The sequence below is a fragment of the Camelus dromedarius genome, chromosome 12, assembly GCF_036321535.1.
Source record: "Camelus dromedarius isolate mCamDro1 chromosome 12, mCamDro1.pat, whole genome shotgun sequence".
NCBI classification, from domain to species: domain Eukaryota; kingdom Metazoa; phylum Chordata; class Mammalia; order Artiodactyla; family Camelidae; genus Camelus; species Camelus dromedarius.
In genome coordinates this window covers 36,281,867-36,300,817 of record NC_087447.1, presented here as the reverse complement: position 1 = coordinate 36,300,817, position 18,951 = coordinate 36,281,867, and the positions used below count along the sequence as shown (strand labels likewise).

General features: G+C 46.1%; 1 protein-coding gene across 7 annotated transcripts in view; it reads right to left on the bottom strand.

Moving 5' to 3' along the window:
- PLEKHA7 (pleckstrin homology domain containing A7) overlaps positions 1-18,951 on the bottom strand; it is a 207,935-nt gene that overhangs the window by 69,955 nt on the left and 119,029 nt on the right. For all 7 annotated transcript variants that reach the window (XM_064492545.1, XM_064492540.1, XM_064492542.1 and 4 more), the window contains one exon: positions 9,244-9,327. In XM_064492545.1, coding sequence (XP_064348615.1) covers positions 9,244-9,327 — 84 coding nt within the window. The remainder of the gene's footprint in view (positions 1-9,243; positions 9,328-18,951) is intronic.

The window sequence follows — 18,951 nt, the reverse complement described above, 5'->3', positions numbered from 1 at the left end:
GTTCCCAACAGCATGCCCTCAGGCACATGAGTCACAACGATCCCAGGAGAGGAGACCAAAAAACCTGCACACGCTATGGGAAGACAGACTCTTGGTGTCATTAAATAAAATCTATTAACTTAAAAGCCTGTTTGCCAGGTTTCTGTGTTATCCTGATTCCCAAAGTACAGTGGGATGATTCGAACAAAGACTTCTCTTTCCCTGACTTGGGCTGCATGAATGCTGATTATTTTGCCGGAGGGGTGTGGGCTGAAGTTCAAAACAGTGAGCTGGAGTTTTAACTCAATTGCCTCCCATCTGAAAAGAACAAAAGACGTTAGAACCAGATAAAAATCAGTCTGGAGAAGCCCAGGAGGAAAGTGACTTCATTCTACTCTGAACTTCCTCAAGGATATGTCAGGTGAGCCTGGGCAGGAAGTCACTTTCTCTGTCTCTCAATTTACCCACAAAAGGAGCTGCTTCTGCCTCCTACGCATCCAGGAGCCAATGCAAATAACCTTCCAAAAAAAAGAAGTTATGAGTTAAGAAGCCATTTCCTTCTGTTGGGTCTGAATTTAGTGAGTTTGCTTAATGGGATCCTCAGCTACTTCCCAGCCAACTTCGTGAACTGAAGCATCCACCTGAAGTGGCATCACAGCAAGACCCTATCGCTGCTGTAACAGGTAGGTTGCCAGGTCAAGTGCCACCAACCCTCAGAGACAGGTACACAAGGTCAAGCAAGCAGAGGGACTGGGCTGTACTTGTCTAGTACCTACTATGTCAGGCACTTTGCCTGCATTATCTCACCCACCCCTGCAAAGCCAGTTTTACCATCTCCATTTTATCGATGAGGAAACCAAGGTTCAGAGAGATTAATGATTTACCCAAGACAAAAGCTAGACTCCAAAACTTGGGCTTTGCCACAGAGCCACCATCCTGCAGCAAGTCCCAAGGTCTGAAAGAGGTAGGCATCTGCTCTTCTCAGCCCCAAGACCAATCCTCAAGCTAAGGAGATCCTACGGTGGTGGAAAGACCACGAACCCAGAACAATGGGGTCCCAACAGAGCTCTGCAGCTTACTGCCTCCTCCACGAGTCATATCACTTCTCTGGGCCTCAGTTTCCATTTCTGCAAAACGGGGTGAACACTACTCTCATTTCACAATGCAGCTAGGTGGACCGAAGTTACGCTTCGAAAACCACAAAGCATTGCACTCAGTGAAAAGCACTATTTGTGACTGTTACCAGTGGACACTCCAGAATTTAAATCTCAGGTACACTTTATTTTTATTTCCAAGGTACTTTTCTCCAGAAAGGTCAAGTTGCCCAACAATTAACTTCTAAACAACAATCGTTTCCTACAGACACCCCTATAAACATCTTACTGGGGCTTCTATAAAGGGCAATATCCCTGTGGCTGGGGGATTAGATTCCCATTCCTTCCCCTGGTGAATGATGATGTCAAGAGTCTCCACGGCCATCAAGGGAGGTTAGAAAACTATGGGGAACTGGGGATCTCTTATTGAGAAGACGTCACCACCTGACATCTGTATCCCATTCATTCCTAGAAAAAACAGGCCCCAAATTGATGCTCTGTCCTCAAGGATTCTACATAGAGAACTCAGCTAAAATTACTGGGTGCGTAAGAAGAGGCACACTCACAAACAACCAGCACAATTTTTAGGAGCTCACACCCATCACCTAAGCGGTTTGGGAAAAGAAACGCACAGTGTATACAGCACAGGGAACTATGTTCAATATCTTGTAATAACCTTTAATGAAAAATAATATGAAAATGAATATATGTATGTATATGCATGACTGGGACACTGTGCTGTACACCAGAAATGGACACATTGACTGAACTTCAATTTAAAAAATAGAAAAAAGAAATACACAGTGAAAAGCAGGAATAAAAGTTCTTGTCCCAAACAAGCAGACAACTCCACACCCCGTCTTCCCAGAGAAAGAGACACACAGACCGCCAACGCTCCCTGTACACCCCAACACCCCACAGGAGGCTGTCTGACATGGGTTTTCATTCAGCAACGGTGGCCTCATTACTCAACTATGGCTTTCTGTGTTCCCTTCCCTTCACTCCCAACTCCTCTCTCAAACACAGGCTCCAGGTCCTCCCCCTACCTCAAGTCACCTCGGGAGCTGGAAACCAGCCCAAACAGCACCCCAGCACCCCTCATCTAGCACAGAAATAGCCTAGTGAGCCTCCAGGGCTCCTCTCTCCCACCTCCAAATCCAAGCACTGCCTTGATCTTGCCTGAGCCCCGCTCTGCTGTATGAGCTTGGCCCAGCCCCTTCCACTGTCCAGGCTCCATGTCTCTGTGCCGAGGGAGAATCAGACCTTGACCTCTACTGTTCCTTTCACCTCTGTTCTGCTGTTTCAGAGATGCTACAATTCTAGCCCCAGCCTTTGGGCTAGAATTCTAGCCTATTTGCTCCCTCTGACTACCAGACAGCCACTTTACTCATTAGAAAAGAGCTTTTTCTAAGGGAGATCTGGACACTTCCAAGACAGGGGGAAGGTAAAAGAAGAGGACAAGAAGGGAAGTCACAGAAGAGACAAAATGACTGTTTGCAAGCAGCAGCTTCCCTTCCACACACAGCAAAGCCACCACTACAGCATCTTCACCTGGCACAGACAGCCGGAGACACGGTTGCTGTGTGGCAACGAAGGTATTCCCGGTGCCAATGCCCTTCGAAACATCAGCACCAAAAGCCAAGCCAACACCCAGGCACCTGAATGCACTAAGGACACTGTCACCATCTCTTCTCCTACCTGTGACTGTCACAAACGCCGTCTCCTTGACCGGGAAGGAAAACTGAACAGTCAAGTTTCTGCATCTGCTTGCCAGGTGTTCCTATTTTTCCTCATTTTTTTCTGCTGCTATGGCAACCAAATGCAACAGGCAAAGCTAGCCCAAGACTGCCAGTCTGGAAAGACAAGGTGCTGGCTCTATCAGCTGCAGACAGTAACACAGCAGCCTCACAGCCCAGGGCTTAGTAGATGAGCAACAGGACACACTCCTCCCCTGAGCTCCGAGTTGTAGTGCACCCCCTCCGCCACCCTGTGCCCTTCATCTCTCACTGCGAGCTTTCACCACCTTGTAACTGCAGGAGGAAAAGGAGACAGCCATCTCTAGCAGCAGGAGATACCCCACCCCTGGGCCCATAATCCGCGTATGTCTTGGAGAGTCTGGCTCTGCATCCTGCAAAATGAACCCCAAAGAGGTCAACGGTCAGGAAGGTAATTCTTACCTTCAGCAAGACAGTATCTTTTAAAGTCCTATCCTCCAAACACCACTCATGACCTTCCAGGCAATTCCAACTGTGGTTCTTTTCTAAACAGTCCAATGAGCAAATGGACGGCTGCTCAGACCCCAATGGAAGGAACAAGCTAAACTCACTAGGATGCCCAGAAAGGCAGGCCAGGCAAGGGTCCCCTCCCCAGTTAGGAAACTCCAAGGCTATCTTGGGGGCCTTGCTGCTGGCTTCTGAGCACAAAAGCAGCTTCTGAACTTCCAGAGCACATACTCTCTCAATGAGGTCCCACCTCAACATCAAATGCTTGACAGAGCCTTGGGATCAGTGCACACAGCCTGCTGCCAGTCAGCCGCCAGCGTCACAGCTCCAGAATGCTTCTCTCCTCTTCCCCAGGAGCTGTAGAGGCATCCGTCAGCAGCTTCCTGGGCATCCCAGCACTGAGGAGAAAATGCTCCTGTGCAGAGAACCAACCACCGAAACCACAGCCCGGGAGTTCCCTGCACCCCGGCTTACACCTTTAGGAGGGCCCCTGTGTGTGGCCCTCTAAGCCACAAGCTTCCACTTCAGGAAAATCACTAAGAATCAGCAAAGAAGCCTTCAGAAGAAGAGACTGCATGATTTAATCACTGTAACTGAGGCTCTGTTAAAAGGCTTGAGAACATTTTCTGGAGAAAAGATTACCGAGGAAACTTGGTGCCTTTCAAGCAAGCATGAAGTTATTAGATCAAATTTCATTACTGCAAATACAATTACAATTAAAATCTCTAAGTAACAGTAGCCTACTTAGTCAGCACATTAATGCCCAAGTACAGCCAAGGAAGGGGAATGTCCCTTGAAGACCACCGAAATGAGAGGCATTGCATCTGGGGCCAGACCACGTAGATTCAAATCCTAACTCTCTCACTTATTAGCTGTGTGACTTCTGGCAAGACATCTTAACTTCTATGTGCCTCAGTAGCCATAATAATAATGGTATCTTCTTCATAGGACTGTTGTGGAAATTAACATATGGAAAGCACTTAGAAAAGTACCTGATAATAAACCATAAGGGCTCTACGTGCTAACTATGAAACTAGTATTATTATTAATAGAAAAAGCCAACTCTTATTCTAGGAAGTAGATTACTTCATTTAATGTTGAAGGTGAAATTCTAGATCCTGAAACAACAGTTGCTAGAAGATTGCTCTCCTGGAAGATTATGGACTGAGATGAAATTTGCCTGCCTATAACTTTGATTCATTGATCTGATAACTGCCTTTGGCAGCCACTTCCACCTTCTTGAAGACTTACAGCATATCCTCCTTCACCTTCTCTCCTCAGACTAAACATGATCAGTCATAGGACAGGGTTTCCAGACCTCTCACCATAATGGTCCCCCTCCACAGAGGAATCTCAATTGTTCAACATTCCTTTTGAAATTTAGTACCCAGATCATAATGTTTGGGGCTTGGCACGTTCCTGGACTCCACAGACTTGGACTGAATTAATGAAGTAGTCCACAAACAGCATAGTATACCAGCTATCCTCCCCCTTTCCTCTATGCATTGTATTTTTATTAATGCACCATGAGCTTACATTAGGTCTTCCAAGAGGGATTTCCACATGCCTGTTGGCTTGGGTGTGCAGGGGTATCCCCTGGGGGTCAAGGCTGCAGGACCTATTGACTGACACCTCCTCACCTTGGGGGTTCTGACAAAGAACCAGTTAGCATAAAAGAAAAGGTGAAATGAGAAAGCAAACACTCTAGTTAATGCAGCAAAGAAAGTCATCAGTGACAGACTCAAAGGTCCTGCTTCCTTTAAAAAAAATTCTGCACTGTGGGTTACTAGGTGTGGTCATTAGTGCTGCCCAGCAAATGTTTCTGATTCTCTTCCCAGGTGCCCGGTAGAAAAGCACTCCCCTGTCCCCTTGGAGTTAGGGGTGGTCATGTCACCCCTTGCCTTAGCCAGTTAAATGTGAGTGAAAGCACCAGTGCAGAACTCATCAAGTTTCCTTTTTCTTGCCTTTGGAAATCAGGGAAGCACAGAGACGGAGCGTCCCTCAGTAAAGGTGACAGAGCCGAACCCCTCAGGTGACTTGTGACAAATATGGATTAAAAGTGAGAAAGAAATCTTAATTGTTTTAAGCCATTGAGATTTTGTCTGTCATTGTTGTTACCACAGCAGACACTATCCTGACTGATTCTATATTGCTGACACAGAACTAGAATACTCAGCATTCATGTCCTCTGCATCCACCAGATCACAGCTTTCACATTATTTCTCTTCCCCATGCTTCTAGTCTGTAAGACAGGAAACCATCTTCTGGTGGGCACGCACCTGGTACACCAAGCAGCCCAGGCGAGCCCCCCTGCCAGCAGTGAGGGAGGTGTTCCCTGTTCACATCAGTAATGCTCTAAAGAAAATCACCATGGAGACTTTTTTAAACTCTCACAGGAGAAGGAAACTGAGATTATTTGACTAAAATCCACCTAAGATTATCATTGAAACCCAGAGAACGACGGGTTATCTGGAGACTTCAAAATGAACAGAAGAATCTGGGAGTAATTTAGGAGGGATGGGAACAGCAGGTTGTCTAAGCTAGGGTTCTCGGGCTTTCATCAGAATTAGAATCCCCCGAAGGCTTGTTAAAACATACTTTCCTGGGTCCTACTTTCAGAGCCTCTGATTCAGTAGGTCTGGGGTGGGGCTCGAGAATTTGCCAGGAGATGCTGGTTCAGAGACCATATGTGGAGAACCACTGCTCCAGAAGGAATCACTCCAAGAAACCAGGGTGGATGTTCTGGCAAGAGAAGTCTGTGTGACTTTAACCAACGCTCTTTGGAGAAGGAAAAAGAGCCAGCTCTCCTTTTTCTACCCAATAAATTAATCTGAGAGCTGATGTAAAGGACACAAATGATCATTGCAGCCTTTTCTTCTCACCACTTAACATACTACACAACAAAATGAAGCTCGTCTAAGGGAACAAAATAGGAATCATATTCATTGTCACACCTGGAAAAAAAAAAGGTTTCTGGAGGGGAAATTATGTCTCACCTACCTTCCAGAGCTCTCTCAGGATTTACCTGGACAGAAAGCCAGGTGTACTTCTGGAGGAAGCAATTTGGATAACCGGTTGCAAACTCTCTCTCCAACCTTACCTCCACCTTCTCCTTCGCAAACCTCCGCTACAGGTCAGTCTCCTTGCCAAGGCAGGTCACACTTCCTTAGGCTGTGAATGAACCTCACACACGTGCACCCTTATCTTCACTTATCTAATGCTCCCCCTTCCTCTAACTTAGGGCCAGACACTTCAAAGAAGTCTTCTCTCTCTTGTCCCCAACACAGCCAATCAATCACCAAGTCCTGCCAACTTTACCTCCCAAGCATCTCCAGAACCACCTGGTGCTCTTCGTTTTTCAGCCTAACTCAACTGGTTTAGATCCTCCCTGCTCTCCCCTCTAGGTTTTTGTTTTTTACAATTGGGGGGGTTGTCTGTCTGTTGGGGTTTTTTGTTTGTTTGAGGGGAGGTAATTAGATTTATTTATTTACTTTAATGGAGGTACTGAGAATTGAACCCAGGACCTTGTGCATGCTAAGCATGCACTCTGCTACTGAGCTATACCCTCCCCCCATCCCCTCTAGGTTTTTGAACATGTTGTTCACCTTGACTGAACAGATTTCAATTTAAACAAGATCCTTCCCAGGATGGAGAGGTCTTCTACGATCCCTAAGCCAGGTTAGAACCCTCTTTTATTAGCTCCCACTAAGCCCCATGCTCCCTCTACCCTCAACATTTGTCTCCTTTGTGATCGCCTGCTTAATTATCTATCTTCCCTACTCAACCGCAAGCTCTTCACAGGCAGGACTACATTTGTTTTGCTTGCTGCTTTAACTGCAGCGGCCGGCACAGCCTCTGACACACGGAAGCACCTACTAAGGGTTTAACAAATAAGCACAGGAGTCACCACATCAGTTCACAGGAATCCTCCCTTCCTCTCAATGCCTAAAGCACATTCTATCTCCTTCAAGGAATGTCTGGCCATATAGCTGCACCCATCATCTGAGACAAGCAAGCACCTCTTATGACATCGAAGAAATGGCACCTCAAGGGAAAAAGTGACCCTTGAAAAGAAGGAATAACTTTTCCTTGGAAACTGGATGGAAGTGAGATTAGAGACAGATATTTTGGGAGAATAAAGAGGCTACCTTCTCAGAAGTGGTCAGGATCTTTTGCTAACAATGAGGAAAGGAAGGTGTGTGTGACAGAGGTGTTTAGTGATGGAAAGTCTGCATTTCTCCAGAAGCTCTTATTATTATTAAAGTTGGCAACTTCTCAAGCTAAGTATTCTGAAAGATTCTGCATCCAGACCTTTAATAATGTCAGGCGCCCATGTCTCCAGGATGCCTAAGAAAGGGGGCTGAATTCAATGACCTCCCAAGAGCTTCTGACCTTCAGGAGTCTATAAACAAACTCACTCCAAGCTGGAATTCGGAGAATCCACATTCTGGCTTTGTCTTTACATAGCAGTTCCTATTGGATGAGGAGACAAGACAATCTTTACCTTCCACCCACTCTCTAATAGTATTAATGCTTTCAGAGTCAGGCACACCCCATCACCTCGAAACCCACAGTCTGGCTGTCATGTCCCGTGGGCCACCAGCATTAAAATAACTGAGCAAACAGCTTCTGACTAGGGCAAGGGTTAGACTGGACTAAAGAAATCAAGCTTGGATGATATCCTGGTTTCTACTTGTAGCCAGGCAACTTTGGGCAAGTGATGTGACTTCTTTGAGTCTCAGCATCTTTGTCTCTAAAATGGTGATGATTGTCTACTTCTCAGGATTATTGTATTAAATGAGATATGCACATAAAATCCCCAGCACAGAGTAAACACGCAAGGAATGCCAGTACGACCATAATTACAGATTTTTAGTTTTTAAACGTTCTGTAGGATAATGACTCTAAGCTGAAAATACTACTGAAATGAAATGATATGTTTGGAATTTGCTTCAAAACAATCCCAAGGGGGAAGGGGAGGGTATAGATAAAATAAAATCAGCCATGCTTTGAAAACTGTTGAAGATGGGTGATGAATACATTGGATTTATTACCGTATTGCTCTACTTTTGTATATGTTTGAAATTTTCCATGTTAGTTTAAAACTGTAAGTATTGAGAGAGGGAAATGCTGTCAAACTATAAATACTGATAATTTAAGATTGTATTTGAACATGTCTAAGTGACTGAACACAAAAAAATGACTTGGAAGAAAAGAAAAAAAAATTAGAGCCAATGCCTCTATTAGTTTCTGAAACAGAATTGTTTTCTTCGACAGAACTGTCTCAAATGATCAGAAGGGAACACAGATACTTGCCCACGTTGCTCTGCCTTCATGGTGGGGAGAGCATGTCCTGTGTGGGCTGTACATGCATTTTTAAGTAGACAAGCCTTGGGTGGCAGAACCTGCCTCTGAGCACCCGGAGGCCCTCCTGAAATGGGACTGAGGGGCAAGAAGGTTCCCGCGTTAGGAAAAGCAGAAAGGACTCAAAACTTTCCGGGACAATGGGTGCCACCAGCCCTCCTCTCTTCTAAGCCCTGGCTTTGCACTCCTATTTGAGGCTTCCTTGGGAGGCGGGCTCAACTCAATCTGAGGTTGTATTCAAGGTACTTTCACAATAGATGAGTGGGTCCTCCCAGAGCACAGCTAGTGTGTTAGGTGGTGCTTGAGGGGAAAGGGTTGCAGGGAAGAGAGGGCTCTGAAGAGGCTCCGACAACACCCAACACAGCGCATCCCCATATCATCTTCCCCTTTCACATCCCGTATCTACCCGCTGAGGGAAGTCTGGACACTGGAAAACAAAATTCTCAAGTTTCACCTCAAATCAAACAACCTACTCCAACCCTCTATGTATGAGAGAGAAAACAGTCCAACAAGCTTCGTTTTGAACAAATGCCTTTAAGCTCCCAAGCTCTGCCTGGAAAAGGAGAATATACAAATGTACTTACTCTTCTTGAAGAATAAATTCACTATTTTCTGGAGAAAACTGCCCACTCACAGGATGCCTGAACGCTGTGGTCTGCTGGTTATGGCTAAAAAGAGAGAGAGAGAGATAATGAATGAGCAGTCACGTGAAAGGAAAGGCTCATAGACACAACAACAGGTCAGCAAGGTCTGAGGACCCCTGACCATCAGATTCCTCCCAGGGTGAGACCACAGGCCTTTCCTCCAAGAGGCACTTTATCTGTCAGAACCCAACGCATTTAAACACCAAACACTTCCAGCTCAGGTGCCAAAGCCCATCTAAGACATGGAAATTTGAATTCTGGGCAAGCCTTGGCTCCAAGAGAACACTGCATCTTAGAGAGACAGTCCATGAAGCATTTACTCCAACAAACTGAATCACTCAGCGAAAAGTTACTTTAAGATGGCACGAGCTGAAAACAAGAATGAAGGAAAGCAGACGGCACTTTCAACAGCTTCCAAAACCCATGAACCAGGGAAAGAATTCTAAGAATTAACCACCCACCCAGAAAAATCTATCTTCTTAAAATTCTTCTTCCTACTACAAAATGTCTTCGCTTCGATGATGGGATATAAATGTATGGGCATGTCTCTGCAACATGACCTGTACAATTTCAACACTGTGAAGTTTCTATCACCCTTTTGAAGTGAGGAGGGATCGGCTTCCACGCTAAGTTGACAGACACAACCAAAGTGCGTAGGTGTTTTGTGTATTCATAAAAGCTGCCTGGTTCTTTGAAAGGAAGGAGGAGCTGGCTCTAAAGGCTCCATGAATAAACTAATCTAACCTTCTCATTTTTTAAAAAATATGATTTATTTTAATGTTTTTCTCAATCACAAAAATCATAGTCATTTAAAAAATTTTAGAAAATGTAGACAGAAAAAAAGTCACCCATGATCTCACCACCTAGAGATGTATCTGGGTATCTTCCTAGCTTTTTTATCCTTCTATATATTAAAAAAAAAAGTGATTTTACTATACTTAGAAATCTGTATCCTGCTTTTTTCACATCCTATTAACTTAGAAAATGTCACATGTCATTCAGACTTCATTTGAAACAAGTGAGTAACAATCTTATCATATACTGTAAAATTGCTTTCATACAACTGTTCAGAAAATGTTTACTGGCCACCCGTGTGCCAGGTACTGCTTTAGATGCTGGAGATACACAGTAAACAAAAGAGCCTCACCCCGTGGTGCTTATATTTTAGAAAGGTTTACATTCTTCTAATGCTGGGCAGTTTAGGTGCTCCCCCTACCCCACCTCCACTGTTATAATCAACACATCTTTGCATATATAAGCTTTTTCTGCAATTCAAATGATTTCCTTGGGTTAAAGTCCCAGAAGTGAAATTAATCAAAGGGCATGGTCATTTTTTAAGGCTCCTAATACAGACAGTTAAAATGCTTTTACTGTCAGAGTCAATATATCATCTCAGTTTGACGGTGTAAAGATATCAATCCCATCTCCAAACTGAGCCCTGACTCACCACGGAGAATCGTAGGTTTAAATGAGCATAGTATAAAGGTTAAAAGAGAAAAAAAACTCAAGGCCTACAAAGCTTCCCTTACTCTGCCCTGGGGCCTGGTCAGCGCATCCTGTGTCCTGGTATCTGGGGTAAGCTGGCACTGAGGGCTGAGCAGCCTGAATCCTATAAGCCCTGGGGCCAGGCTGCTCCCTGGCCCTGTGACTGTGCACCCCCCCCAACACCCCCGCACCCTCTCACCCCTCCCAGCCACTGCCAGCCCTTGGAATCGTATGACCTCATCAGGCAGGCAGCAGGCTGCTCTTCCCAAAAAAGCAGAGTTAAGGTGTGAGCATTTAGCTAAGGATGAGAAGCAGGCCCCCTCAACACCTATTTCAGAAATCCCTGCACTGTGTTCGTGGGTTAGGCTTTATTTACACCCAGCTTCTATTAGAGACATCTTCATTCACCAGGGAATTTGAAAACACAAACTCTAACCTAAGCCTGTCTCATTTCCACCCGGCGAAGAAAAACACTCTGCTCATGACGGGAGTAACGATAAATCCTATCCACTAATTACCTTTACAAAGTCTTTTCTTACACAGCTGAGCGGTTAACACTGTCCACCCCTGTTTTATGAATGAAGAAATGGCTCAGAGAGGTTAAGTGACTTTCTCAAGAAAACTTCGTCAATAAGTGATAAGACTGAGACATAAATCCAGGTCTTTCACTTCTAAATTTGATGTTCTTTGCATGATAACCTGCTGTCCTCTTCCCTTAGGATTCTGTGGGGCTGACAACTTCCTGGCCATGATCACAAATCACTAAAGACAAAGCATCAGAAAAACAGCAGCGTCTACTGCTCCTCCCTCTCCTTCCTTCCCCTTATGCCCAGGGTCAAATTTCTGAATGACTGAATCTATATGGCACTTAGGAGCCCCCACGCAGTCTTTGGTCCTATCACGAGGTCAACTTGGATCCCTGGTAGATGCGGGCAAAGAGCAAATCTTTCATGTGCCTGGAGCAGCACCCAGCATCCAACAACGGCTTCATATACACTGTACAACAGTAACAGCAACTCCTGGGCTCCCTACACCCAGCTTGTACCAGTGTAAATAAGCCCAGAGTCTTGAGTAAATGAATCCTGAGCTGGAAGGTGTAGGCATGAATTATACATTCTAACATTAGAAGAAAAATAGTTTTTTAAAGTGGACAAAAATATAGCTGTCATTTGATCAGATCTAAAGGCAGCTTCCCAACATTTCTTGCCTTATATGGTTGTTGCCCTTTTTGCCAAAAATAGTTATCAACCACAGCATCATCACCACCGTTTCTTGCACTTACACGAAGTTTGAAGTGTGGTCACGTTCATCATCATATTTGACCCTCCCAAGTACCCACAGAGGTAGGCAGGGCAGCTATTTTTATTCCCATGTTACACAAAAGGAAACTGAAGATCTGGAGTATGGGATGTTATTGGATCGTTAAATTAAAAAAAAAAAAGGACTCAATACATTGAGAAAAGAGAGGAATCAGAGTAATGCCTCTTGAATACTGAGATCTTAAAATTTGATGGCCTCCGATCAAACTCGCCTAGCTTGCTAACTGCAGAGCTTCTGGTTCAGCACTTTTTGAGCAAAGAAGACTGAGGTCCTTGAGCTATTTCATCTAATCTTCCTGAATACCCAGCAGGGCAGGCTGTAGTCAGTCACATCAAGCCACAGGTGAGGAAGTGCCCAGAAAGGGTAAATGACATGCCCACATCAGTCAGCTTCAGTGTCCCTACAACCACCGTCCTTCTGATCCTTCTACTACTCCAGACTCACCCTCACCACGTGGAGGTTGCCTACTGAACACTGAAGCCCCACACCCATTTGGAGATACCAAAGTCCCCTGACTTCACCTGCTGTCCCTGACCCCTCAGCCCTAAAGCCCCCAGCCTGCTCCATATCCTGATTTTTGATTTTCTAAAATCCATGAAGAATCTCATGTCCTATCACCCTGCCTCAAGACGCTGTTAGCAGGCACAGACAAATCCCCTGAAATACCTGTTCTTAAACCTGAATTGCCACCTTGCTCTCCGGCAGTGATGGAGATGGCCCGGCGGGGAGCCAGGCGGCTGGTTTCAATGGAGCACAGAAACTCTCTCTTCTCCATACAAAGGCTTCTGTTGCTCTTCAGGCTCCTGAGAAAGTACTTGGCAAATGAGGTAGAACACAACCTAGCCTTTATTCTCGGATCCCGCTCTTCCTCCCAGGAGCACCCATCCAGGTGGAATGGTAGTCAGTCTCGCCTGCAGAGGACCAGGGATTACAGGTGGAAGTCAGCAGGGAAGGACAACCCCTGTAAAGGCGGGCCACGTAAACAAGCACGTCTTCACAGGCTAGAAGGACTTGGATTAGGCCCCGAAGAAGTCCGACAGCCAACACAAGGGACTTGATAAGAGGACAGAGTGAGGTCCAGGGAGAACTGGAGATTGATTTGAGCTCAGCAGAAGGAAGAGCCCACCTACAACCACAGACATGGCCAGTCAAAATGTAAACGGGTCCTACAGTTTCTTGCAACATTTTTGCAAGATTAATCTTCAATTTATACAAATTTTGACTATAATGTGAGCAGTGACTCTGGCTGGTTAAACATAAAGGTTCCAATTTACTCAGCATGGCCATTTTTTTCAGCGTGGCAAGTAGTTCCGGAGTTACATGAATGGTGCTCAGGAGTGGAGGTGGGAGCAGCCTGATAAATCTGCTTTTCTGACAGGGGTGGTATTGGTATGCTGAGAGCGGGCAGATCTGCTCTGTCAGCACTAGCTCTTATCTGGCCTATGCTATAGAGAGAAGAAACAGTTTAAAGTGTAAGGAAAGTATCCGACCTCAGAGCCCACGGGGGGACTCTATCAAGGCTCTCCTCACTGGTATGCTTGGCCACGGCCACCCCCTGGACTTTCTGGCTCCTCGATGCAGCTCCTGGAATATTGTTAAGAGTCACCCTGCAGATCCGAAGCCACATTCAGCACTGCCTCCAGGCTTGTTAAGGTACTTACTATCTTTGTTCTAAATCCCAGTGTCTCCAGAAAACCAAGAGTTCTGGGTAACCATATAATGTGCTCCTAGTTAGGTCCTCAAATTGATAATCAAAACTCCAAAAACACAAGAAACTGCCTCCTCGCCTTCAGCTCCCATTTGGGCTGCAGCCAGAAGTCAAAATGGCACCTCCACATTCCTTCAGCACTTCTTAAGCAACCTGTTTTATTTTACCTAACACTTTTACACAATTGCTTGCTTAGTACAAAGTGTCACTGGTGTTCATGTGGCATTTCCTATGGGGGCTGAAGATGTTACTGAAATGGTCTTTGGAGCTTGCACTGTTTTGAAAAATGTTAAGATTTTTAACAGCTCGCTGCACACAGGCATTATTCTGACAGGACCTTCTTCCAGAAGTGTGGGAATCAGGCCTTGAGAAGCCAACATATGGTCCCCATCCTCTCTCCAAGTGAGTGCCGTCAGCACAGTCTAACCAGCCTCCTTCAACTTCCGCCCTAGGCGACAAGTCAGCCCAGAGTCCTGGAGTGAGTAGATCTGGGTTCAACCAGAACAAGACGTCTCAGGTCTCTGAGCCTCAGTTTTTCCATCTGCAAACAGAGAAGAACAATAATACCCTTCCAAAAGGCTGCTGTGAGGACAGAACGAGGGAACATACATGAAAGTCCATCATGCAACGCCTAGCGTAACATTTGCTGAACCTGACTGTGTCCCGACCACGGCAATGATGAATAGGTGTCTAACTTTTAACAGGGCAAAAAACAGGATGAGTTTCCTCTCTTCACTCCCACCAAACCCAGTACTCCTCCTCTGGGTTTCTCTATGTCCATGAACGGCATCACTATCCAACGACCTTGGAGTCATCCTCCACTCTTACCTTAACCGCCACACATCACTGAGTAGCAAGTCCTGTTGCCTCCATCTACAAAACACATCTGTTTCTTTCCATCTCTACAGCCAGCCCCTTCGTCATCACAACAGCCTCCTGACGGCTCTTCCCACTTCCACCCTGGCCTCTGTACCACCTACCCTCCTCCCCGAAAGCCTGACGGATCTTTTAAAATGTACATTAGATCACGTCACCCTCCTCCTTTAAACCCTCCAATAGCTCCACATCACACACACAGTAAAATTCAAGCTCCTTACCTGGGCTTACAAGATCCTAGATGATCCAACCCCTGCCTGGCTCCATCCTCCTCTTGTACCACTCTCCTCCTTCCCCATCCTGCCCCGGCCACACCGACCTTCTTCGTGCTCCTTGAACATCAAGCTTCTTTCTACTTAACAACCTCTGTACTGGACGCTCTTTCCCTGGTACTCTCGCAACCGGTTCCTTGTCGTTCAGACCTCAGCAGAATTATCATCTCAGAGCCCTTCCCAGCCACCCACTGAAGTAGGCTCCCAGTCACCTCAAACCACATCATCCTAATTATTACTAACTGTTATTCTTATTAATTATGTATGTGTTTGATGATCATCAGCCTCCCTGACTAGTATGTGTATTCCAGAAGAATAAGGACCTGGTCTGTCTTTTCACTGCTATCAGCCTGTAACAGTATCTGGCTCTGTTCTATTTGCTGAATGAGTGAATGAGAAATGACTGAGAAGACTCCTACTTTAAAGTGAGGCCGTGCCTCCAAACAGGCTGGCTAACCCACAGAAGTCTATACTCGGGTCACAAAGAGACAAGAACTTAAAGGGCCAGAAGCCATCAGAAGTTACTGCTCTTACCATCTGAGGAAGGAAGCACCAGACACCAATATGCTAAGAATGCTTCATCCTTGGCTCTCTCCTAACTGTGTTACAGAGTAATTTGAAGAAATTAGCCCTCCCCTGCACCTCCCCGCCACGCCCACAAAGGAGAGATAACCCAGTGGGCATAGAGAATCAAAGAACGGAATGCAAATACCCGAGAGGAAATTACCAAGTGATTAAAACCACACAGAAGGATAACACAAACATCACCTGTATCTCCCTTTCGTGAACTGGGAGAGCATTTGGTGTGGAACCTGTAATTTGGTGACTGATTATACGCTCTCACATTGCTGTCTACTATTTCATGCGTTTGCTCTCCTCCCCCTCACCCCCACCTCCAGGAAGATCGTAAGTTCCCAGAGGGCTGGGAGCAGCCATTCACTTATTTCTCCCATATCTCCTGCAGCACAGAAGAGCAATACCCGTGGAGCAGGCACTTGAACTCCTTTATCTCAACAGCCTGCTCATAAACACACGTCACCTTCAGGGCGAGGCTGTGCAGAATCCATCTTGTTTTCTGATTTCAGCAGCCCAGTGTATCACACGTGCCCCGGAGAGAGTGGGAGGCAGGGACCCTGGGGCCCTGATAAAGGATCCTACATGGGAGACTCCACCAGCCCTCGGAAGCATGGCGCGCGGACCAAGGAAGGACCTCCCTCACTCCCACACTGCCCACAGCTGACTCACTCACACACCCAATGAGGCAGAGACACTGAAATCTGGCCAAACCTCAGACCCACCAGCTGGAGACGTAGTTAGTTCCTGCTCTCCTTGCCCAAAGGTGCCAAAAGGGGCTGAGCCTGGCACAGACCAAGCTGGGCTCAAGGGAGTCACAAAACTAACTGAGTAAACTGAAAGCTCTCACATCTTGCAGAGAGGGAGGTCTGTCCTTTCCAAACACTGGATTTAACAGACTGAAGTCTTCTAGCGTGATTTGAACAAGCTCTATATTTCATTAGGCTCTCTAGGTGTTTTCAGATCCACTCAGTCGCCAACTCACTTCATAAATTACCTCTTCTGACCCAGTAGCCCACATTGCAAACCTGTCCTCTTCCCAGGTCCCCACATGGGGCCCCAAGTACTTAGGATTGCTACTCAGTTAATAGGAAGTTTTAATTGTGGCTCCACAGGACTTCAATAACCATGAAAAGACTAAAGCCAAACTCCAGATTGAATGAGGAAATCAAACCCAGATAGCCTCCCCTCTCCTAACTTTTTTTTTAAAGGAAGCTGACAGAGAAGCAATGAGATAGGAGCTGAGGTACCAGCTCTATTACTATCAACTAGTTTCACAACCCTGAGCAAATACTCAACCTCTCTGGGTCTTGGTTTCCTCATCTGTCCAACGAGGGGGTTAGACCTTCCATCTGAAGAGGCCAACGTGAAGCCTTCAAAGCATGAACCCCAGGCTGTTCAGAGTTACACAGGCTAGAGTTCAAATCCCAGCTCTGTTGTACGCTGGTGGTGCACGACCTTGAAAGAGTTAATGACCTTTCCAAGTGCTGGTTTCTTTCTCTGTAAAAAGAGGAGACAATTCCAACCCTGCAAGATTGTTACAAAGAGTACTGATAATGTGACAGACCTAGGGCAGACACTCAACCTCCAGTGCCTGTTACATTTTTCTTTGCTAGCTCGCAAACTCCACTCTAATAGAGCTGTTTCGTCTTTTTCTATGTTGCAAACCCCAGTATTATTAGTCTGCCATAGGACAGTGGCTCAAGAACGGATTTTCTCCCCTTTGAATGAAGGCACAACACTTAGCCCCCTATTTAAACTTCTATTTAAAGAACTTGCCTGCCAGGCAAAGTGGTTTCAGATCAATAAGTACATTCCTTCCTTCAGCCACACTTCTGTCCCTCACTGGGTTGAGCCCCATGGTTCGGAAAGTGCAGCCCAAGAAAAAAGCAGCCTCCCCAGTAGGCTGTGCTGAGCCAGGAACACACACTCTGTGGAAGTTTAACAACTTCACGGGAAACATTTTCGACCTCAGAGAACACCTGGTTTTATGCTTCTGTTTAATGCTCTTCAATAAGTCAGGTTCCTCAAGTGTAAAATGAGAAGGCTAGACCAGGTGATGATTTAGGGATCTTCCAGCTCTAACATCTTAAGACGCTGAGGTTCGTCTCAGACTCTTGCCGGAGCCAGAGACTGTAATGCAACAATACTGCACGTAATTGAAAACACAAAGGAAGGAGGCAGAACAGCCGTCCTCCCCAGTTTCACTTGCCAACAGAATACCCTTTGTAATGACATTAGGGAGGTGCAGTTAATGACACTTTTGTCCTGTTTATTCCCAATTAAATTGGATTGTTTGGGGTTTTCTTTAACTGCAGGAACTCCCAACCAAGCCATCAAAAACTCCCTTCTCTCAGTCATTACTTGACTTTCTTGAACCCGAACACAGAACACATCGCAGCAAACTGAAGCCCTATGAAACCAGTACAGGACTAACCTGCTCTCCCGTACTTCCTGGGAAACGCGGCAGAAACACTCTCTCCTCAAGCTCCAGGTTGTGTCTTCCCAGCCTTGGGCCTTAAAACCCCAGTTCAGGTCAGACAGGGAGGGAGGGGCCCGGCCGTGGGCCCAGGAGAAGCGGAGGCTCCCAGCCTGCCTGCTCTCTTTCAATTTTGGTTCTGGAGCAGCTGCCTCCCAAGGTGTTACAAATCCAGCAGCCACTTGCTCCTACTCATTCATTCTCCTTCCTCCCCACCGCACCATGCAAAAGCTGGCAACAATGCAAAAACACAGTTCCAACTCTGAGTCACCGCCCTGCTGTGGCCAAGGGGAGCACTGGCTGGGGGTAAACAGTAAGGTAAGCACTTCGTGTCTCCAGGCCCCAATTCTTCTGTTCTTCTTTGAGACCATGGGGTTGTCTGCCCCTCTGGTAGCAGGACATAAGAAACACTTCCACTCGTGAGCCCTGGAGTCAGGATGAATTCCTCACGCAGTTCTGTTCTGCCACACTGTGGCTTTGACGGAGAAATGAGGACTCCTTTATCACTCTCTCTCACGGTCAGGGCCATGAAGGGGGTGAGCAGTTATAAGCTGCCCATACCCACTCCTACTCATAACAATCTATGATTCTTTCATCACCGCTTGGGATGGCCAAGGCCTTCTCAGCATCAGTTTAACCATGTGGCTCTCACTCCCAGCACAGGCCTGGAAAGGAGAAGGTGAGGGGGTCAGAAAGGCATAGCAAGGCACCAAAGTGCCTTAACTGCCACAGCCTGAGATCAACACTGTGGCTCTTCGCTGCACCTCTGTAGGTCTACAAGTCACAATGCAGGTGACCACCTGAAATATGAGCTCCACAGGACAAGGACTTCTGTTTTCACAGCTATGTTCCAATGCCCACACAGTGCCTGCACATAGTAGGTGCTCAATAAATATTTGTTGAATAAAAAAAAAAAACACAGGAGGTTTTGTTCT